This window comes from Acanthopagrus latus, chromosome 1 (genome assembly GCF_904848185.1).
Source record: "Acanthopagrus latus isolate v.2019 chromosome 1, fAcaLat1.1, whole genome shotgun sequence".
Taxonomy (NCBI): Eukaryota; Metazoa; Chordata; class Actinopteri; order Spariformes; family Sparidae; genus Acanthopagrus; species Acanthopagrus latus.
In genome coordinates this window covers 8,434,030-8,452,948 of record NC_051039.1, presented here as the reverse complement: position 1 = coordinate 8,452,948, position 18,919 = coordinate 8,434,030, and the positions used below count along the sequence as shown (strand labels likewise).

The following is an 18,919-nucleotide window of genomic DNA, read 5'->3' as shown; positions in this document are numbered from 1 at the left end:
CATAAAAATATAAAATTAAATAAATAAAAAATCTCTTGTCATTATCGTTATTAAATCAAATCTCCCGGCTGGGTGAGCATCAGCAGCGGAGGGAGCCTGGGCTGCATTAGTGCGAGCAGCGGTGGGATGAGCGCCGGGCTTTCCCCGTGGCTTCAGACTGTGTCAATAATTGCTATAGTGTTTTCTCTCTCGGTGCAGGTCAGCGAAACGGAAAAGTCTGTCTGTAGCCAGCGGAGCTGTCCGTTCTTAACGCGAATCTATAAGTATTATTAAGTGTTTTTGGAGGGTGATTTTAAAGGGAGGCACCACGGGAAAATAAATGTTTTTTTAAAAAGGGACGAGCATGACGCGAGGGGCAAAAAGACAGCTTCGTTAACGGCTCGGATTTCTGAGAACCAACTCAGACAACCGGGTAAAAATGACGGAAAGAAAACCGGAATGTTTTCCATCAAAAACAGCCTCGAAATAAAACATCTAATAAAAAAAAAAAAAAAAAAAAAAAAAAAAAAAGAGCCTTTGTGTTGATTCATAAACTGTGTCAACTGTTGCCACTTTTTTTCTTTTTTTTTTAAATCTCACAACAAGAGTTTTTGTTTTTGTTTTTAAACGTCGCTTGACTTTTCAGCCACGCGCCCTCCCAAAGCATGCACGCACGCACGCACGCCTCTCCGAGCTCACCTGCGTTCCTGAGCTTCTTGTTCCGATACACGGAGAAGATGACCAGGAGGTTCCCCAGGATGTCGACGATGATGGTGAAGATGAGGAAGCAGCCCAAAGTTGTGGTCACCCACGGCGGGCGGTTCAGGACGCTGGGGTCTGGCGAGGAGCTGTTCAGGTGAGACCCATTTATAACCATTGTATACCGCCGCTGAACTTTCCCCGACGCAGCCCAAATTCAACGCCGCTTCCAGCTCCCTCCCCACCTCAGAGCCCGGGTTTCGGAGACGCCGGTGGTGGGATACGACCACAGCCTCCCGCGGCTTTCATCTTCATCCTCCTCTTCCAGGCGCGCTTCTCCTCCTCCTCCTCCTCCTCCTCTCCGTTCTTCTCCTTCGCCTTCTTCTGGACTTCCCCCAGCTGCTTTGTATCAGCTCTGGTAGTCGTCCCCGCTCTCTGCTCGCCTCTTCTGTGTCACTTCTGCGCCCGTGTGCCATTCACTTTGTCGGTACGCATGTGTGACATGAAGCCGCAACTTCAGACCTTCCCAGCATGTGATCAAAACAGTCCGCGAGAGGAGCGGCTTCCTCGGCGTCAGAGGGAGAAACACTGACGCCTGGTGGCCGAGCGGCGGAACTGCGGCCGTGACGGGAGACGCTTTCCTCGCCGCTGCCTTTTCTTCCTCATGTGCCAGACGCGCGTTCATTCATGGCTTTGCGGTCGCTCGCGTTGCTTTATTTCAGCAGCCCATTCATTATTATTATGACGGATCATTCATGATTTCTTTTTTTTTTTTTTTAATACAGGAAGTTGTCTTTTTCGAACACGTGCGCGCCGCTGATTGAAGGACATTGCATGTGTTTCAACGATCTAGATCTGAATTTCAAATTTGCAACGGACGTTGCCGTTTTGATATTCCCTTTTTTTTCCTCTTTGTCATTATTTAACAAAGAATTCATTATAGCGTGTGTAATTAAGGGGTCAGTGAAAGCCCACTCGCCTTCCCACTGTGCAGACGTATTATCACAGAGAATTAAAAACAGTTGTGCCACAGCATCCCTGAGAATGGCTGGAATTTCCATACAAAGAATGGTGATTATGCTATTGTTAGTTAATGATGTTCACAATAAATGGGTCACCCATCCACCCCCACACACATACACACACACACACACACACATATACTCATACACTTCTGCAGCATTCTGATAAAATGACAGGTTGTCATAATAAAAGGGTGAAGACTCTCATCTGACAGTTTATTTTTAATCTGTACATTACCTATAAGCATCCTTTCCGAATGTCACGTTTTAGAGAGAGACTACAGACAGAACGGTGCCCACATTTCTATCTATCTGTCTCGCCCATGTGCCACTCCTCCCTGACCCGTCACTGCTCTAATTCACTTGCATATTTGTGTATTTTGAGGAAAACGCGATGCAGATTTTGCTCCAGTTTGTTTGTGACTTATCGGCAGACCGCTAACAGCCAACACACAACGTTATAGATTCAAATTGACAGATCTCTGTAGGCCATTTAACAATAATCATTACATCTCACTGGACCCGTAACAAATAAGACTGATTTGTGTAGCTTTCATCAGTGTCAGATCAGTTAATCCCCACCTCTGTTTTGAGACAAGATAAAAAAAAGTCTTCTTCTTCTTCTTCTTCCTCCTCCTACAGAATATGTGTATGCTTTGTCCGTCTCCTTGGCCTCGTTAAAGTACCCACCAAGTCGTCTGCAGCTGTTGGTGCTTAAACCCGACCCACCAAGAGCCAAAAAAACATAGCTTCTGAAAAGCTACGACCTATTTGGCTTTTCCAACCGAAATCTATAAATAAATGTTCCAAAATTTAATATGAGTGTTTGAATCTTGCTACCGTCACAAAGTTGACTCTTCTACGTAGTTAGACGTGCAACTTCGGAGTAAAAACACGTAGTTTGAACAAACTGAACTCTTGTAACCTTTCCAAAGTTCTCTCTTTTGTTTGTGCATGCTTCCCTGATTTGCAAGTGTTGTATAAAACAGTGATCAAGCACTGATCTGTGTTTCTGTCCCTCACGACATTATTACGTCGCGACACAGTAACATCACCAAATCACTCGCCGTAATAGTCCTGAGCTGCCTTTTGAACTCTTCCTTTATCCACCCTCTCGTCGCCTTATGCCATCTAATTTAAGGCACAAACAGCGCATTATTATGAATAATTTGTTAACTGCATTCATGCGATCATTATCCCGCCCCATCCGTCCCTCCGTATTACATTGTAGGTCAGCCTGTTCCTCTGTGAGCAGACATTGATCAGCGCACAGCGTCATCTGTGGTGCTCTTAAAAACACATTACAGTGTTTCTCTGCTGTTTGTCAAAATAAAGTGCTTGGACTCATTTTGAATAATTACAGCAGTTAGTGAGACATATTGTAAGGGAACAGCGGACGAGGGAAGCAAATTTTTCAGACGTTATTTCCTTTTAGTCGGATGATAAAAGACGCTTGAGCAGCATCAGCAGAACGAGCGGAACATTTTGAGCTGCTTCATTAGAGTTGGATGAATGTAGAAATGGCCTGTGACTAACATCTTTGTCGTAGGGTAAATAACAGAAAATGATGGTGTTAAAAAAAAAAAGGAAAGTTTATATTATATGTCTTTTTTTCTTAGAAAAGTGATAAATGTTGTTAGTTGAACTTAAATCCTGTTTCATCCATTGTGAGTCAGGAACTGTGTGAGTGTTTACGCAGCCTCGACTCGTGAATACTGTAAACAGAGATGTCTGTTAGTATGAATTAACAAGTGACATCTAACAGTTACTGATTCATGCAATTATTTTCGCTATTATGTTGTCAAGAATCTATAATGAAACTGCAGTTGTTGGGTTTTTTTTTTTTTTGATAATAACTTTTTTGGACATATTTTCAAAAACAGCTTCCAAGCTGCTCGGGGCCTTCTGCTCTCATGGCAGCGGTTGACTGATATTTTAAGGCCTGTAGGCTCGGCGATGATTCCCTTCAGGCACTTTTGATTCGTGTTATTTCGACACTTGCTGAGTCATGACAGCTCACAATCTATGTGGTGCACCACTAACTGGAGCACATCGCAGCCCCGTGGCCCTGCAAACTTTGATACAAGATGTGTTTTTACAGCAAGCCCACGTAGCATTTATCACGGTTTACAACTATTTGGGGGAAAGTCACCGCGATGTCGAGTTTGTCAGAGTTAAGCCAGCTCGCTAATGTTAGCACTGTGTTAGTGTTAGTGCCCCAGACACAACTGGATCTGTTGAGAACTGGTTCCAAATTGTCCGATCCGTCAGCATTGTATCCCTCTGACATCGATGACATCAGACTCATACATCTGCCCTAAAATACGGTCCGAAATGTGGCTTTGACCACCAACCCAGTCACAGAATAAACCTTGGAAGTATACAAACCATGAATATGTTTTAACTCATGTCTTTACGTCGCAACATTACATTTCTTTAGGTTCAATTTACTATTCTAAGGTGTGACAACACTGTGCTGATCTGAGTCTGGTTAAGGTTAGGAAAAGATCATGTTGTCCCAAGTTATTGTTTAAAACACCCAATTTTGTTGCCACAATCATGGCTGGTGTGACGCTTACAAATGCCATCTGTAGAAATGTCAGTATGGTGTGTAGGACTGGACACATACAAAGTTGTCAAATGCTTTGACAGTGCTGGTTGGTAATGACTGTTAAAAACCATTCAAACGTTCAATGCAAGATGACAAACAAATCATAACGCAAAATTGGCTCAAATTCCAGAAATGATTTTATCTTCGACTAAGAAAACCCCACGAATCCTGTTTGAATATCCATGTTGGATGATGACAAGCCTTTGCAACAGCTAGCTAAACACACGTTTATCAGAAATCAATAAAGAATCGGACTGATAAAAAGAATCAATAACGGCGCAGTCATCCATATAATCTTAACAATTCCCATTCCTACACACATGTGCTGCAATCACCATCTAACAGGGGCGACATGTTACCAGTGCTTGATTGTGTATCCTGTTGAGTGTGTGTCCTGAGGAGCAGTAATCACAGCTCATGTAGGATTTACAGCCGCCACAAACAAGAATGTAGTGGGAGAAGAAACATTGAATATAAGCTAGTATACAACTGAAACTACAAACAAAAATAGACTGTAGTTAATGAACATAACTGGCAATAAATGTTAATGCTGCATTTACCTCAGTGTTAACATCCACATGGCCACAATCTCTAACCCCGCCTGCTCTCTCTCAGATATAAGCCAAACATTTCCATCCCATTATCCATCTAGCTGGAGCGGAGCGGCGGGGGTCTGCCCCGGACAGGTCGCCAGTCAATCACAGAGCTGACACACAGTGACAGACAACCGTTCACGCTCACATTCACACCTACGAGCAATTTTAGAGTTGCCAAGTGACCTAACCTGCGTGTGTTGGGACGGAGGAAGCCCACACAGGGAGCCTCTCGCTGCCAGGTGACAGCGCTAACAGCTGCATCGCCGCGCTGCCGCCCAAGACACTCATAACATCATCATTTTATGAGTAAAAAGTAAATAGTTTGCAAACAACATCAGATGCCTTTTTTTTATTTTCTCGGTGATCTCTGAGAAATTCCACCCCTGAACTGTAGCTCATGAGCTCTCCTTCACTCGCGGAGTGCGTCTGCCTAATGAGCTGCAGCCTTTGTGAAATCACCGAGTGTGGCCGTGATGGAAACGGTTGCATGCATTTTCCATTCTTCCTAATTATCTGTCTGTCAGTGTTTGAGCTCTTCTCACATTCCGCCCCACCACAAAATGGCCAGACTGTCGACACTCCCCGCGACCAGCAGTCCCGCGACCTCGAACCTCGAGCACTCGTACGCTACTCTGACTCTTAATCACGACGGCGACGTGGAGAGTCAAAGAGCAGCGTCAGGAGAGCTCAAACCACAGATGGCGCAAAGCAACCAGCTGGTTTGCTTGCGCGTGCCTCTGTTGGAATTGAAGTGATATCATGAACTATAGTCGGTTCTCCGCCCACACAGATATTACATCAATCAAATTACAGCGCCGACCCCGTCAGCTGGCGCCACAAATGTCACGTCTGCTGCGGAAGTGCAAGGATGCTATCACAGCGAAGCAATGAGAAACCGTACAATTCCTCCTTTAAGTTTCCATTTTTATAAATGATTAACTCAAACAAACGACTGACAGTACTGATTTCTTGAGACAGTAGCTAAGAGTTCTCATATCCCTCGTTGGAGCCCATGATTCACTGTTTTCCCTGCCGTGCCTTTATAAGCATCCAGAGCAATGAGACTTTTATCTAATGGATAATTGAAGCCTGTTTTATAAATCAGTAATTTCCACGGCAGAGGAGCAAGCATAGGAACATGTAACTCAGCCCCGAGACAAGATATGAACAGGCTTCTGAGAGGGAGGGAGACGTATCTGCGGGGGATACTGTGTTTTGTTTTGACTCGCATGCTTTTAGGAAAGCATCCCGCCGCTACAAGGGTTCACATTTGCTGAAACGGTTTTAAAGAGCAAACAGGATAAGGCTGTGGAAAAAGATGCAGCCCGAGTAAAACGCCTGCTTTGCGCCGCATCGTTGTTTTTTTGGCTTCTTCGTCTTCTTCTTCGGTGTTCAGAGGAACTCAGAGGCAAGAGATGAGACGCGCTCACTTTTTTTTCCTGTTTTGTGCCAATTAAGCATCTTCAGAATTTGCAGTGAGTCAGACTGACGGATGAGGAAAAAAAAAAAACGATGAAATGGCGGCGCGTTATCTTCTTTAAAATACCTCCTGAGAGGCTCCTTCACTTCATGAGCTAGGTAAAAGAGAGAGGACTGAAGAGAGAAGGGAGACGGAGGGGAGATTGTACAGTCGCTCTCGCCTGTTTTCATCACGCCGATCAGAGAAACAGGTTCCAGAGAGCCGTTATGAGTTTTGTGGCGGGGGGGCGGCGGCGTCGGAGGAGGAGGATGAATAAGGGGAAGGGTGAGAGCGGGAAAAGGAGAGTGGGAGAGAAGTGCTGCGTGTGGGGGAGGGAAAGGGCAGATTCACACGTGATGAGGACAGGAGGGTGCCGAGAGGACCCCCGCCCTACACACACACACACACACACACACACACACACACACACACATTCCTGCCTCTCATTTGAGGGGAGCTGTCAGCAACATGAAGGAGAGGAGACAGAAGTAATGTAATGAGCGCGGTCTCGACACAGCCCCGGCATGTCTCTGCTGCTTCACTGGTCATCACTACATCCCACAGAGAAACACAGAGTGTTTGCTTTTATCTGCTGTTGCCCCCCCCAACCACCCACACACACACACACACACACACACACACGCACACAAACACACACATACACACATACACACACACACACACACACACCATCTTCTCTTCCTCCTCCTCCTCCTCTTCCTCTTGGCCCATTGCCATGACAACAGCGGCGGAGCTCCACCCAGGAAAAAGAGATGTGTATGGTGGTAGAAAAAGAGGATTATTGGGGTCAGTGGTCTCTGCGTGTGTGCGTCTGTCTGTCTCACGCACACACACGGTTTCTCACGCACAGCGGTACGTACAATCACCGACGACTGTGAGACGAACAGCGACAGACAATTTCTTTTTTTTGGGGGGGGGGGTTGTTTGGGTTTATTTATTCTGTGGCGTCTCGGCCCCCTTGAGAAACTGTATTCTGTCGAGGGGACTTTTTTTATTTGTTTTTCATGTTGTTCATAGTTTAGGTTCTTTTTCGTGTTTGTAAAACCAAATGATCCGGTCTTTAATTTTTAATTTGGATGAAGTTTGGGGATTCGCACGAGACATGTCAAACAATAAAGGATAAAAATTGAAGCAGCAAAGGCTTAGATACTCTCACATTTAGTGGCTAAAACTCCCAAAATACTTACCTAGATCTCCTGGTCATGCTTTTGTTAGATCTCTCAAACTCTCCGCCTCCAGTCTGCCACACAGGTTTTCCTATTAAACATTTGTGTCGCTAACAGTTTTCATTGGTACGCAGCCAAGCCAGCCCCAAATGTTGTTAAAAGATGCCGTGTGCTCATTTTTGTATTGCTGCTTCAAACAGCCTAGAAAGACAGCTGTGTGTGACCAAAGTCTACAGGGTGTTTTTAGAAATCCTTAGGTTGTGATTGAGATTAAATGAATAAATATATATTTTTGGACCATCAGTTTCCAAAAAGCTAAATAGTCTGGGACATTCTAAAGCTCATCCAAGTGCTTTTGAATGGTTTACCTGATATAAGATGTAGAGGAATTCATCTATAGAATAATTATTCACTTTAAATTGGAAAATGAATGTTGAAATAAAGTGAAACAGATGAAAAGGGAGTTTCTTGAGCTGACACTGGGTGTGAGCATATGGTCATCTGGAGCTCTGTAGACACGTTCGCAGCAGTCCAGCTGATGATTTATTGATTAATGCGATGCTGCTCTCTCCAAGTCACTGAACACAGTCAGTTCATGGAGAAATGTTGGCAACTAGAGTTCAGAACTAGGAGTTAAAGAAATGCAAAAAGGGCGTTAGAACTTCTCCAAATCTGAATTGTGTGAACTGACAACAGCGTCCTCCGAGCCGACGACCCCTCCTGACATCACGGTGGCATCTCAGCCTTACTCAGGGTTTCCTTGTGATGAACTGATCTTCATTTGAAAAAAAAATGTTGAAGTGCTCCTTTAATTAAGTCCTTGTACCCTTTCGTTTCTCTGTCAAATGTTGCTCCATCCTGCTTGTGGCTCTCAGAGGGTTCTCAGTGTAACTCTACTGAGTGACAGTGCAGACGGTCAACGCTGTCTGTCGACATGTTTAAACAGCACGATAGCCTCTAGTTAATGACATCCCTCCGCCTCCCTCTCTCACACCTCTGATTGATCTGACTTGATATTTGAGGTATATGATATTTGCATACTGTACGTGGGAACCTCCACTTGCATTTATTAACGGCCCTGCGCTCACACTCTGTGCAAACAGGGAATCATAGCCGGAGTCGTGATTGATGAAAAACTAATCCCACTGTCAGAAATTCTGGATTACGCTGATAGCTATCACTTTCTGCGGGAGCAGTTCTGATGAAGTGCGTGAATGGCATATATAGAAGGTGCATGACCCTTTTTATACATCCTACATGAGGCTTTTTATGGGCAGAGGAGATCATACAAGCAGCAGAATGAGCAATGTTGGGGCAATAATGACGTGTTTACATCCCATAATGACTGTGTAGGTTGTTGTTTTTTTATCCATGAATGTGCTTATTTGTGTTCCATCGTTGTGCCAGAAGGATCTCTGAGTGATGAGGCTGCTCCTGTTTCTCTGTTTCTCCAGTTTTGTCCTCCTTCTGCTTGCTCTTGTAGTCGTGTGCCGCCATCTTGTGGTTGTCACGCGGTATTACAGAGCAGCCCCCCCCCCCAGTAAAAGCGAAACCCTAGAAGCAGAACACCTCCCTTTCCCCCACGCAAACGCACTCATGATTCCATAATATGAATAATGCATTAATAGGTATGAGAAATCTTAATTTGTTTAATGGAAAAAACACCTGGTGCCATTTCCCAGAGTTAATTGGATCCACCAAGCATGAGATTAAGCAGCACATGAGTGCTTCGTTTTCTAGAGTTTGGATTATACGTTTCATTCTGCTGAGACTGAGGAGCTGTTTCGTTCCAAACGAGACACCCAAACGCTGCTTACGAAAGGGTATTTAAATCTGCAAGTAATTGTCCGCTTCCTAAGAAAAAGCCTCCTTTGAGGGTGGAAAAATGCAGAGAAACACATTGTCTTTATTCTACAGACACACTGTGAGTTAAGTGATGCTCCAACTTGCCCTGGAATGCAGCATAATTACCAAAAAAAAGGACCTGAACACAGTTTCCAGGCAGGAAAATGGTGGAATAAAAAGTGAGCTTTAATGAAAAGCTGGTCAAACACAGACAGGTCACAACAAACTAAAAACACAGGCAGAGGGGAAACCCAAAAAAGGCCAAACTCTTTGACAACTCAACCGAGATCAAATGGAATAAAGAGCAGAGAACTCGGATGAAACACAAGAACAAACACAGACAAACTCACAACACATGGATTAAATACACAGGAGGCTAATCAGAGACAGGTGAAACTGATCAGGACAATCACAAGGGAGGGCAAACAAGACAGGAAGTACCACAACACCACACACGAGGATGAAACCTGTCAAAATAAAACAGAATCACTAGATAACTAATGAGGCTTAAAATTTCACTAAAGAGGCATGTTTTTTTTAAAGGAGCTGATGACTCTTGTTTTTGGTTTAATATATCATTTACTGAAGCTTCATGGATCAGTTACGACTTCACCAGGATAACTTTAGAGTCTGTTGCCTGTAAGATCCACATGTATTATGAAGAGTGAGAGGAGAAGATTTATTCCAGTCTCACTGATAACATGCAGCTGGATCCAGGAAAACCCTCGGATTCATTTCGAACAGATAGGAAACAGGGGAAGCTCTGCTCTCACTGGCTCTGACCAGATGTAACAGCCCCTCCCTGCTGGCACCTCTGAAGCTACTTTAACAGGGGCTGTGTGCCAGACTATGTCTTGTCGTGGACCAGTTGCTTCTGGAGTATCCATTGGTTTCTTGCTGGGAGAGACAATATTTCTTGCATATTTGCCAAAATGTTGAATTATTCCTTTAAATGAATAACTGCAGGCTGGACAGAGTACTAGAAACTGAGGAAACAGTTGCTGTCAGTTCTTTAGGAGAATGCAGTTTTGTTGTAAAAGCTCCATAAATGTTTTGTGGATTATGAATCTTCACCTGACTTTCTGTCAGCTCGGGGACGAGTGAATCATTCATTTTTGGGTGAACTTATCCTTTAATGACTTAATAGGAATTAAGCCCTCAGGTCTGCAATGATCAGCTCTTATTTTGCACGCACAAACTCTGCTGCCGTGTGGTTCATCACCATCATGCAGTCATCGTGATGCTGACATGATCTGATTCATCAGAGACTGTGGGGCGCGCCGTCTTACTGTCGGTCGTCAGACGAGGAGTGATTCTGCTGTTGTGACTGAAGGTCAAGAGGTCACCGTCAGTCCACCACAGAGCCCAGCAGGAAGAGCAGTCGGTCCCGTGTGGAGCTGTGCACCGAGACAAAACACACAACAGAGGTACTGTTCTGGTGGGCCGTGGCCTGGAGGTGTCGGGGTCATGTTAGTTTATCGGCCCTGTGCGAGACAACCAGGGTTTATTGATACAAGCAGCTACAGGCAGTCAGAGGAGGGAGGTGACACCGAGCTGTCAGACTGAGGAGAGGCGAGATGTGATGGAGAGTTCAACAGTCCCCCCCCGTGTTCTGAAGCTTTGTTAAAATCAATTTCCACTGAGGCTTGATCACAGAGGCTTGATTACAGTGAAATAACATTTCACTGTAAGTGAAATGCATTTTATTGCTGCAGAATTGGACGGGATGGACATTTCTTCAATCACATCATGTTCCTAACGTTCTTATCGGGTGGAGAGGACGGTGGTGCAGTTACAGGTGAGAAGGCTGCCGAGCCAGTGACCCCAGCTTAGGATGGCTTTTGAAACCACTGGATATTTTTGTCGATCAACCGCTGTGTTTCAGCATTTACAACCGTGACACCAAGGGACGTTTTTAAGGAACATTTCCTGCAGCGTTTCTGCCGACAAGACCAGGTGTTTTTAACAAGAACTCAGATCATCTCCATCTCCTCACCGTAACCAGTGTTGTACTCAAGATACAATTAAAAAGCTGAACCTGAAGTTAAACCAGGAAAAAAAGTTTCTTCTTTTTTGTTTTGATAGATTTATTTATGTAGCTGGATTAGATCACCTTGTGTCTTTGTGGTTCAAACAAACAAACAAAAAAAAGATGTAATTAATCACGTCATACGTGACTGTAGGGCTGCAACTGATAACTAAAATGAATTTTCATTACTGATTGGTTTGCCAAATAATTTGCTCTAATATTCAGTAAACTGTTTTCTCATTAAAACGTCAGATATTTTAATCAACTATCTATAAGTTTTTGATTGATATAAACAGTGAAACATTTCCATCTTCTTGAGTTGAAAAATGTGAATACATCAACACGTACGACAACGCTTCAAAACCCATAAGTCTTGTTCACTATGAGACGAAGAAAACAAGCAAAATTTCACATTTTGAATCTAAAACAGTGAATATTTGCCATTTTTGCAGATTGATTTGCTGTTTGACAAATCACACCAGCTCCACTTGATCTCTGTATGGGTAATGAAGCAGAGATAAATGAAGAAATACACTTGGAAACAAGTGCAGCATTAAGACAACTAAAGAAAAAGTGACTTCTTTTAAGTATCCATTAATATTTAAGCCTTCTGGACATTTCTCATCTTCTTTCTGCACAAACAATAATTACAGTCACCACATAACTCCTCACAACAACAACTTGTTCCTGCTCATAAATCTTGTGAGGAAATAATTGCACGCGGACAGCGGAGATATTTTTTAGGAATAATTTATTGCCAGTAGGAAAGCGTGAGCTTGTGGCAGTATTCAATAAAAACCTTAACAAGACCATAGCATTGCTCACACACACATAGACACCTGAAAAAGTCACGTGTCCATGGATAACTCTGCACTATAAATATATTGGGTCCCATTTTCTTGGTGGAAAAATAAAGAGGTTTCAAAGTCAAAATTTACAAACAAACAAATAAAAAAAACAACAACACGAGAATATGCAGTCGTTCATTGAAGACCCTTTTTGAAATGAGCAGGAGACGATAAACTTTTTACGAGTACACTGTGTTCAGAAAAGCCACGCACTTTTCTTCTTTTTTTCATGTTTCTTTTTTCGTGAATGTAAGCACAGTAAGGCTGATAATGTCACACCATTTAACTCTTTTTTTTTTTGTTGAAAATAAAAGCATAGAATATCTACAAAACCTAGTAAACTTTGAAATCAAAACTGTACATTTAAATTTACATTGAAAATGAGGACTTGTATAAAAACATTTTGCTTGGTTTTATTTATAGAAACAAAGATGTTGTGGTGAAATATTCTTTATTTTTTTTTTCATGATGCGCTTCCTGTTGTACGTTAACATGTTGTTCCTTCAGATGATCCACTTCTTGTGTATGATGGCAGCGACTTAAAGCAATGGCACCGCTGACTCAAAGGGGCGGGAGTTGGACTGAGCAGATGTTACCATGCTACAGAGTCTCAGATATAGCTTCAGGAGATCTTCTCAGCCGATTGGCCTTCACAACCAGTCTCAACAACCCCGCTGTTTGGACTCAATCCATCATGTGTGTTGATGTGTGTTTGTGTGTGTATGTGTGTGTGTGTGTGTGTGTGTGTTTGTGTGTGTCTGCTATGTACACATACTGTGCGTGTTTAGTGTGGTCGGTGTTTGGCGGGCTAACATTAGGTGTAGCTGTGGGTTCAGGCACTTTTGTTTGGATCCAGTGTCAGACTTCAGTGTGCTGTTGGGAGTCCAGCCCCGGTATGACCAGACGCTCGAAGTGGCCCTCGTCACCGCTCTCGTAGTCGCTTATCATCACCTCGGACTCCTCGCAGCACGCCGACATGTCCGAGCAAGAGGCTGTGGACGTGTACAGAGACATGGACATGTTGTCCAGCGCTGAGGAGTCAAAGTCCCGACTACAACCTAAAGGGTAGCCCCCTCTGTAGCCACCGGTGCCCAGGGTAGAAGCCGGGGTGGTCGTAGCTGAAGTGGAAGCAGCGCCCTGCCCCTCGGTGTCACCTGCGTCGCTTGAGTAGGAGTGCTGTGGCAGGTACTGGTTAAGGCTGTAGAGCTGGGGCAGGGCCGGGCGCTGGCGGACCCCAGGAGAGCCTGGACCGGCTGCAGCCCTGTCCAGATCTTTGCCTGGGTGTCGCAGTGAGTCGTAGTCTGGCAAAGGTGGCGGCGGCAGGTCGTCGTTTGCATGGAAATCCTCGGGCGGCGGAGGGAAGTCGCTTTCAATGTCGAAGCCGCCGGGATAATAGTCGGTGTCGATGGCACTAGGGTCACTGTACAGAGGGGCGGGCGACTCCACAACCTCATACTGTGGAAACTCCTGGATTCCAGGAAGTTGAACACTTGGCATCCAATCAGATGTGTCCCAGTGATATCCTGTTTGAGAGAGAAAAGTACAAACACAATCATTAGTGTGCTGCTCACATTCAGTACAACGATTAACAATCACCATCATGTTAATATTAAAAGGCCACACCATGCAACAGGAACACAATACAATGTTACACCACCGCAATGAGTTGTTCATTAATAAACACACTGAAATTCACACCACTGAGTGAGGTTGATTTTAAACACACTGCAGACACATTCACAGACTTAAAAACACAAAGACATGAAACAAACATCTAGTTCTGTCTCCTTGTGTCTTTGTTCAGGTTTCTTGCTATATGCCAACAAACTGGGAAAACAAAAAAAAAATGTTTTTTTCTATCTTTTACAGCAAAATCTCTCTTTTCCCCCTTGTTTTAAGAATCTATCCAAAACTTTACTCAAATAACATTTGAGGCAAAACGTTACAGACACTAGCTAACAGTAATTTAGAAAGTGTGACACTGAAGCTCCATAGAGCTGCTTTAAGCGACCTACATAAATCTTTAGATACTGATGTAATACCCTGTAGTCATAATGCCTTGCCTATATATTCTGTATCACTGGTGAATGTGTCAAATAAGAAAATGTAGAAACTCTAACTTCTGTTTCAGGGCGACTCAAAGTCAGACTTTTCCTTACCTGTACCACATCACCAAACAAATTATATCTTTAAAATTTAGGGTTAACCAAACCACTGTTACACACAGTACATTTAAGGGGTTTCAAGTGTTTTGGAAAAAAGCTACTGTAAATCCTGAACCAACTCTTAAAAATTTAAATTCAGTCATCATGTTTTCTTCATCAAGCTAGTGCAACCTCTTCAGACCTGCTGCATGCTAACTCTTTTAGCTTAGCAGCTACAGTGAATCTTTCGGCTGAAAGGAGGGTGTAAATAATGTCTTTTCAAATCAGTTTGGTATCTTCATGTGCCAGATGAGCTGGACACATTCTATGTTTCTTTTTTTAGCCCCCATCTACTTGTATGCTGTTTGTTGGACTAAAAAACTTTCAGCCAACTTTCCATCAGCATGCGATTGAGTAGATAATGACTGAATTAAAATTTTTGGGTGAACTATTCATTTGACAGCAGCAGCACGGACACACAAACACAAACTTCCATCCAGTCAAGTCACATTTCCAGTTAGTTACTGAGCAGAATTTAATCATGTAACAGTCGGATTAACATTTTTTTAATGTTGTCACAGCATCAAAGACATGCATGGGAATGTTTTTGGGATTAAAAATATCTCAGAAAGTCTGACAGAACACCTTACAAAGCCACTGAGGCAGAAAGCGCTCGGTGTCACACCGACTTGGCCTTACAGAGGAGATTTAACCCGCTCCTCCTCATTAAACTCCATGGTTAGTGGTTAAGAGTTAGAGGGTGGGATCAGGGGAGGGGACACCAGTGAACATCAGGCAAACAAAGATGTAAAAAGTCACCTCTTGGGTTCTTGAGATCATGAGCCAAAAAAGACTCTTTATATGAGGCGAGAAGGAGGAGAGAAGGAGAAAAGAACAAGTCAAGTTAAAACCTGAGAGGAGAGAACAATCGGCTGAGAACACGAATGAAATGAGGACAATGAATCACTGAAATGATGATAAAAGAGTGTGACAGGTTCATTAATGCACAACAGGTTTGCCATTTTCTTACACAGACTTCTCGAGGTGCGTGTTCAAAAGTTGGCAAAGATCAATACTGAGACTTGAAGGCAACATTTCTGCGCCTGTTTAATTTGGTATTTGCATATCTTTTTAATTGGCGGGAGCACAGCAGGGTTGGCTGAGGTTTGTCAGTGGAAGATAATGGCAGCTCTATAACCTGCACTTCACATCCCAACACCGAGGACAAAACTACTGGCAGATGGAAGCAATAAAAGAGTACCTTCTCCTTCCACAGTGTCAACAACACAGTTGACAAGGTGGATTACTGTCACTGTGGAGGCTTGTGAGAGGCAGAGCAGAGGAGAGTGGGTGGGAGAGAGCTAGCATTAGCACAAATGCTCTGAATACTTGGAAATAACACAAGCACACACATGGAGTTCATGGTAGCGGGAATGACGCCAACACAGTCGACACTTCCCACAAATGCTTCTGTCGTAGTGCTGGATTTTTTTTTTTTTTTTTTTTTGTCATTTGGTATGTCAGGGTGGTTCATGGCTGGCACAAGACAATGGTGGAAGGCGGCAGTGTCGGGAGGGGGAGGGTGTCGGGTTTTGTTTGTGAAAGATAACACACAACAACAACATACTGAGATGCTACGGGGTGCCATCGACAGTACAGATGGAAGAATCAGTGAAATTCCCCGGAGATAAGCGCTATGCCAACCCCAACACAGAGAAAACCCTGTGTGCATTTAGACAACAAACCCGAGGAAGTATAACCGACTCGTTTAGAAAATGTTCAATTTGTGATTCAATTCAGGATTCCTTCTCATTTTCAAGGTAATGATGAAGGTTTTGATGACTTGTAAGGAGCACAATCCCCATCAAGATGACTGTAATGACACGGGGGTAATAGGTACGATATGAAGAGGAAAAGGCAGAACATAAAATAAAACACGTGTATACCATGGCGATATGATCCTCGATGTTTGCTTTAAACATCTGTTTGTAGCTACAAAAAAATGGAGAAACAAAAAAAGGAAAAGAAGAAAAAGCATGCTTTTAAATAAACCAAATGAAAATACAGACAGCTGTCAAAGTCAACGACCTTGTGAGTGATTTTCAAACAGAACATAACTGCTTTCTGGGGAAGTCATCAAACTCCTTTTGAACACAGATAGTCTGAGAGCCAGCTGAATAGAGAACAGGGTCAGAATGCTTTTTTTAAAATAAGAAAAAAAAACATATAATCCCAGGAGAATTACACAGCACAAGTTGTTGTGATTGCTTCCGTCTGTACCGGTAGTGATTGAGGACTTACAGGCTGGACCCCCTATTTAAAACCTTGTTCTGGATCTGTGGACTGATTTGATCCATATGGGAGCTGAAGCCCCCGGAGCAAAAAGAAAGAGAAAAGAACATGTGACCCAAGAGTCACCATTTGAGGCATCAAGGCCGAGCATGCAGAGAAACAGTGTTAGCAGAGAAATCAACAAGGCAAAGATAACTGTCGCAAAAAAAACCTGCAGGCTGATCGCACAAAAGAAAAGAAGCTCATCACAGGTGCAAAATGTTATCAAATATGGCATTTCTCAAACCTAGCTAACTTGTTAGTTTGTGACTGAGAGAGAGCGACTGAACGAGCTGAATGGCAGCATACCGTTATCATCGCAGGACTCTGACTGGAAGGAGCTGAGGGACTGGACCTCAGACATGCTGCCCCTGGTGTTGTAGGGGTGACAGGCACTGTCCTCCATGGGCTTCTTGGTCAGGCACGGGTCCAAGTCCACCACTTTAGCTGGAAGAGGAGGCACAGTTTTATTTTTGGTGTTAACCTACAGTACATGGATTTTTATGGGGTTTTCTAAATTCAAATGGTTGATAATCCATTTCAATCATGTATATTTTTGTGTCGTAATGACAAAAATCACATAATACAATGAAATTCATGTTCAATGAGCTGTACTCTTAATTGTATGCTTGAGGCAAAACTCTTCACTGATGTAAAACCGCAACAATTTACATGGAATTTATTTTCTTTATTTTAACTTTATTTTAAGGGTCCATTATTTCCTAACAACTTCCTGGCAAGTTTCCTGGAAAGAACTCCATAATTTAGTACCAATTATTGGGAAAAAAAAGAGACAAAGTTTGGCTATTTTAAGTAGAATTTAGTTGGTTATGTTGACTTTTTTTTTTTTTTTTTTTAGCATTTGTTGATTTCCAGAGCGAAAAAAATGCTGTATTTAAACCCTTGAATATTGATTTATTACTTATTTTATTCTGGGACACTTTATTTGTGCATATATTTTAAATTGCCTGTACAAACATTTACAGGTTAAACTAGCAAGTAATTGGAATGAGTGAACTGGAAGTTTACTGATTAAACACTGCCTCTGTTTGCCCTATAATTAGGACCAAATTACATCCTTTCCACAAAAACCTCCAGGAAATAATCAGGAAATTATAGACCCGTAAAAATAGTGTTACCAGAATTTCACTAAATATCATCACAGTTGGGCTCTACTGAAAGCAAATGATAATTAATTTATCCAGTCTCCGGTATAGGTTCATGCTCAGGATTACTTAAGGCCACCCACGCTACTGGGCTCCTGCAACACAAAGAACATGCTGTGGACAGCATTAAATGATTTAAATGCAGGAAATATCTTGATAGAAGTTATTTGGAACTAAATGCACCTCCGGCATAGGAACAGGTAACTAATGCTGCCACAGAGGAACAGACTTACCGTCATAATCATAGTCCCAGTTTGGCTTCTGGATGGAGTCACTGTCTGAGACTGAGTTGGAGGGAGGGGGAGGGGGGAGATTGGGTGCTACGCTACAAACAGCCACGGTCTTGCGGTGTCCGTGCACAGAGTCTGGGTTGAAGGTGCTGAACTCCGGATGCTCTGGGATGGCCGAGCCCTCAAATGAATTCCTGTCCAGGTTGTTTCTCGAGTCGCTTGGAATGCTGGGAGTGTAGGAGATGGGCCTCACAGGGACCTGCGGCGGGATGTCTGAATAGATGTTCTTGTTGAGTTTGGCGTCAAAGTAAGGTCTCTGGAGAAAGGAGTGAGGCACGTTTGAACCGCCGAGCTGTTTGTCGTCATCGTCCTTTGACCTGCCGCGGCAGGCCCTCTTGCGGATGATGATGAAGAGGAGGACCATGATGAAGATGCCAGAGACAAAGACCACAATGCCAATCACCTCCTCCAGGCCGATGTTCCAGGAGGTGGAGACAAACTCGTTGCGGACCTCGGCGTGGAGTTCGCACATCTGCCCGCTGAAACCCAGCGAGCAGTTACACTTGTAGGAGCCGTACGTGTTCTGGCACTGGCCTCCGTTACCACAGGGGTTCTTGATGCACTCATCGACATCGCTCAGGCACCTGAACAAATATATTGGATTTTAATGGTGGGTGAAGGTGAAATGCTGCATGTTATTAACTGTTGATGCAAGAAATCAGATATTTAATAATTCAGACAGTTCACCTCATGGATTAACCTGGAACGTGGCT

General features: G+C 43.4%; 2 protein-coding genes across 10 annotated transcripts in view; both read right to left on the bottom strand.

Moving 5' to 3' along the window:
* mtnr1aa (melatonin receptor 1A a) overlaps positions 1-1,508 on the bottom strand; it is a 35,836-nt gene extending 34,328 nt beyond the window's left edge. Inside the window, exon 1 of the mRNA XM_037079649.1 lies at positions 679-1,508. Coding sequence (XP_036935544.1) covers positions 679-856 — 178 coding nt within the window. The 5' untranslated portion in view covers positions 857-1,508. The remainder of the gene's footprint in view (positions 1-678) is intronic.
* Positions 1,509-12,161: 10,653 nt separating this feature from the next.
* Positions 12,162-18,919, bottom strand: part of fat1a (FAT atypical cadherin 1a) — a 75,164-nt gene continuing 68,406 nt past the window's right edge. For 3 of the 9 annotated variants that reach the window (XM_037079084.1, XM_037079000.1, XM_037079252.1), the window contains 4 exons: positions 18,150-18,790; positions 17,060-17,197; positions 15,239-15,274; positions 12,162-13,798 (listed from right to left, as the gene is read on the bottom strand). In XM_037079084.1, coding sequence (XP_036934979.1) covers positions 13,134-13,798; positions 15,239-15,274; positions 17,060-17,197; positions 18,150-18,790 — 1,480 coding nt within the window. In that variant the 3' untranslated portion in view covers positions 12,162-13,133. The other 6 variants (XM_037079167.1, XM_037079333.1, XM_037079533.1 and 3 more) reach the window with 5 other exon arrangements.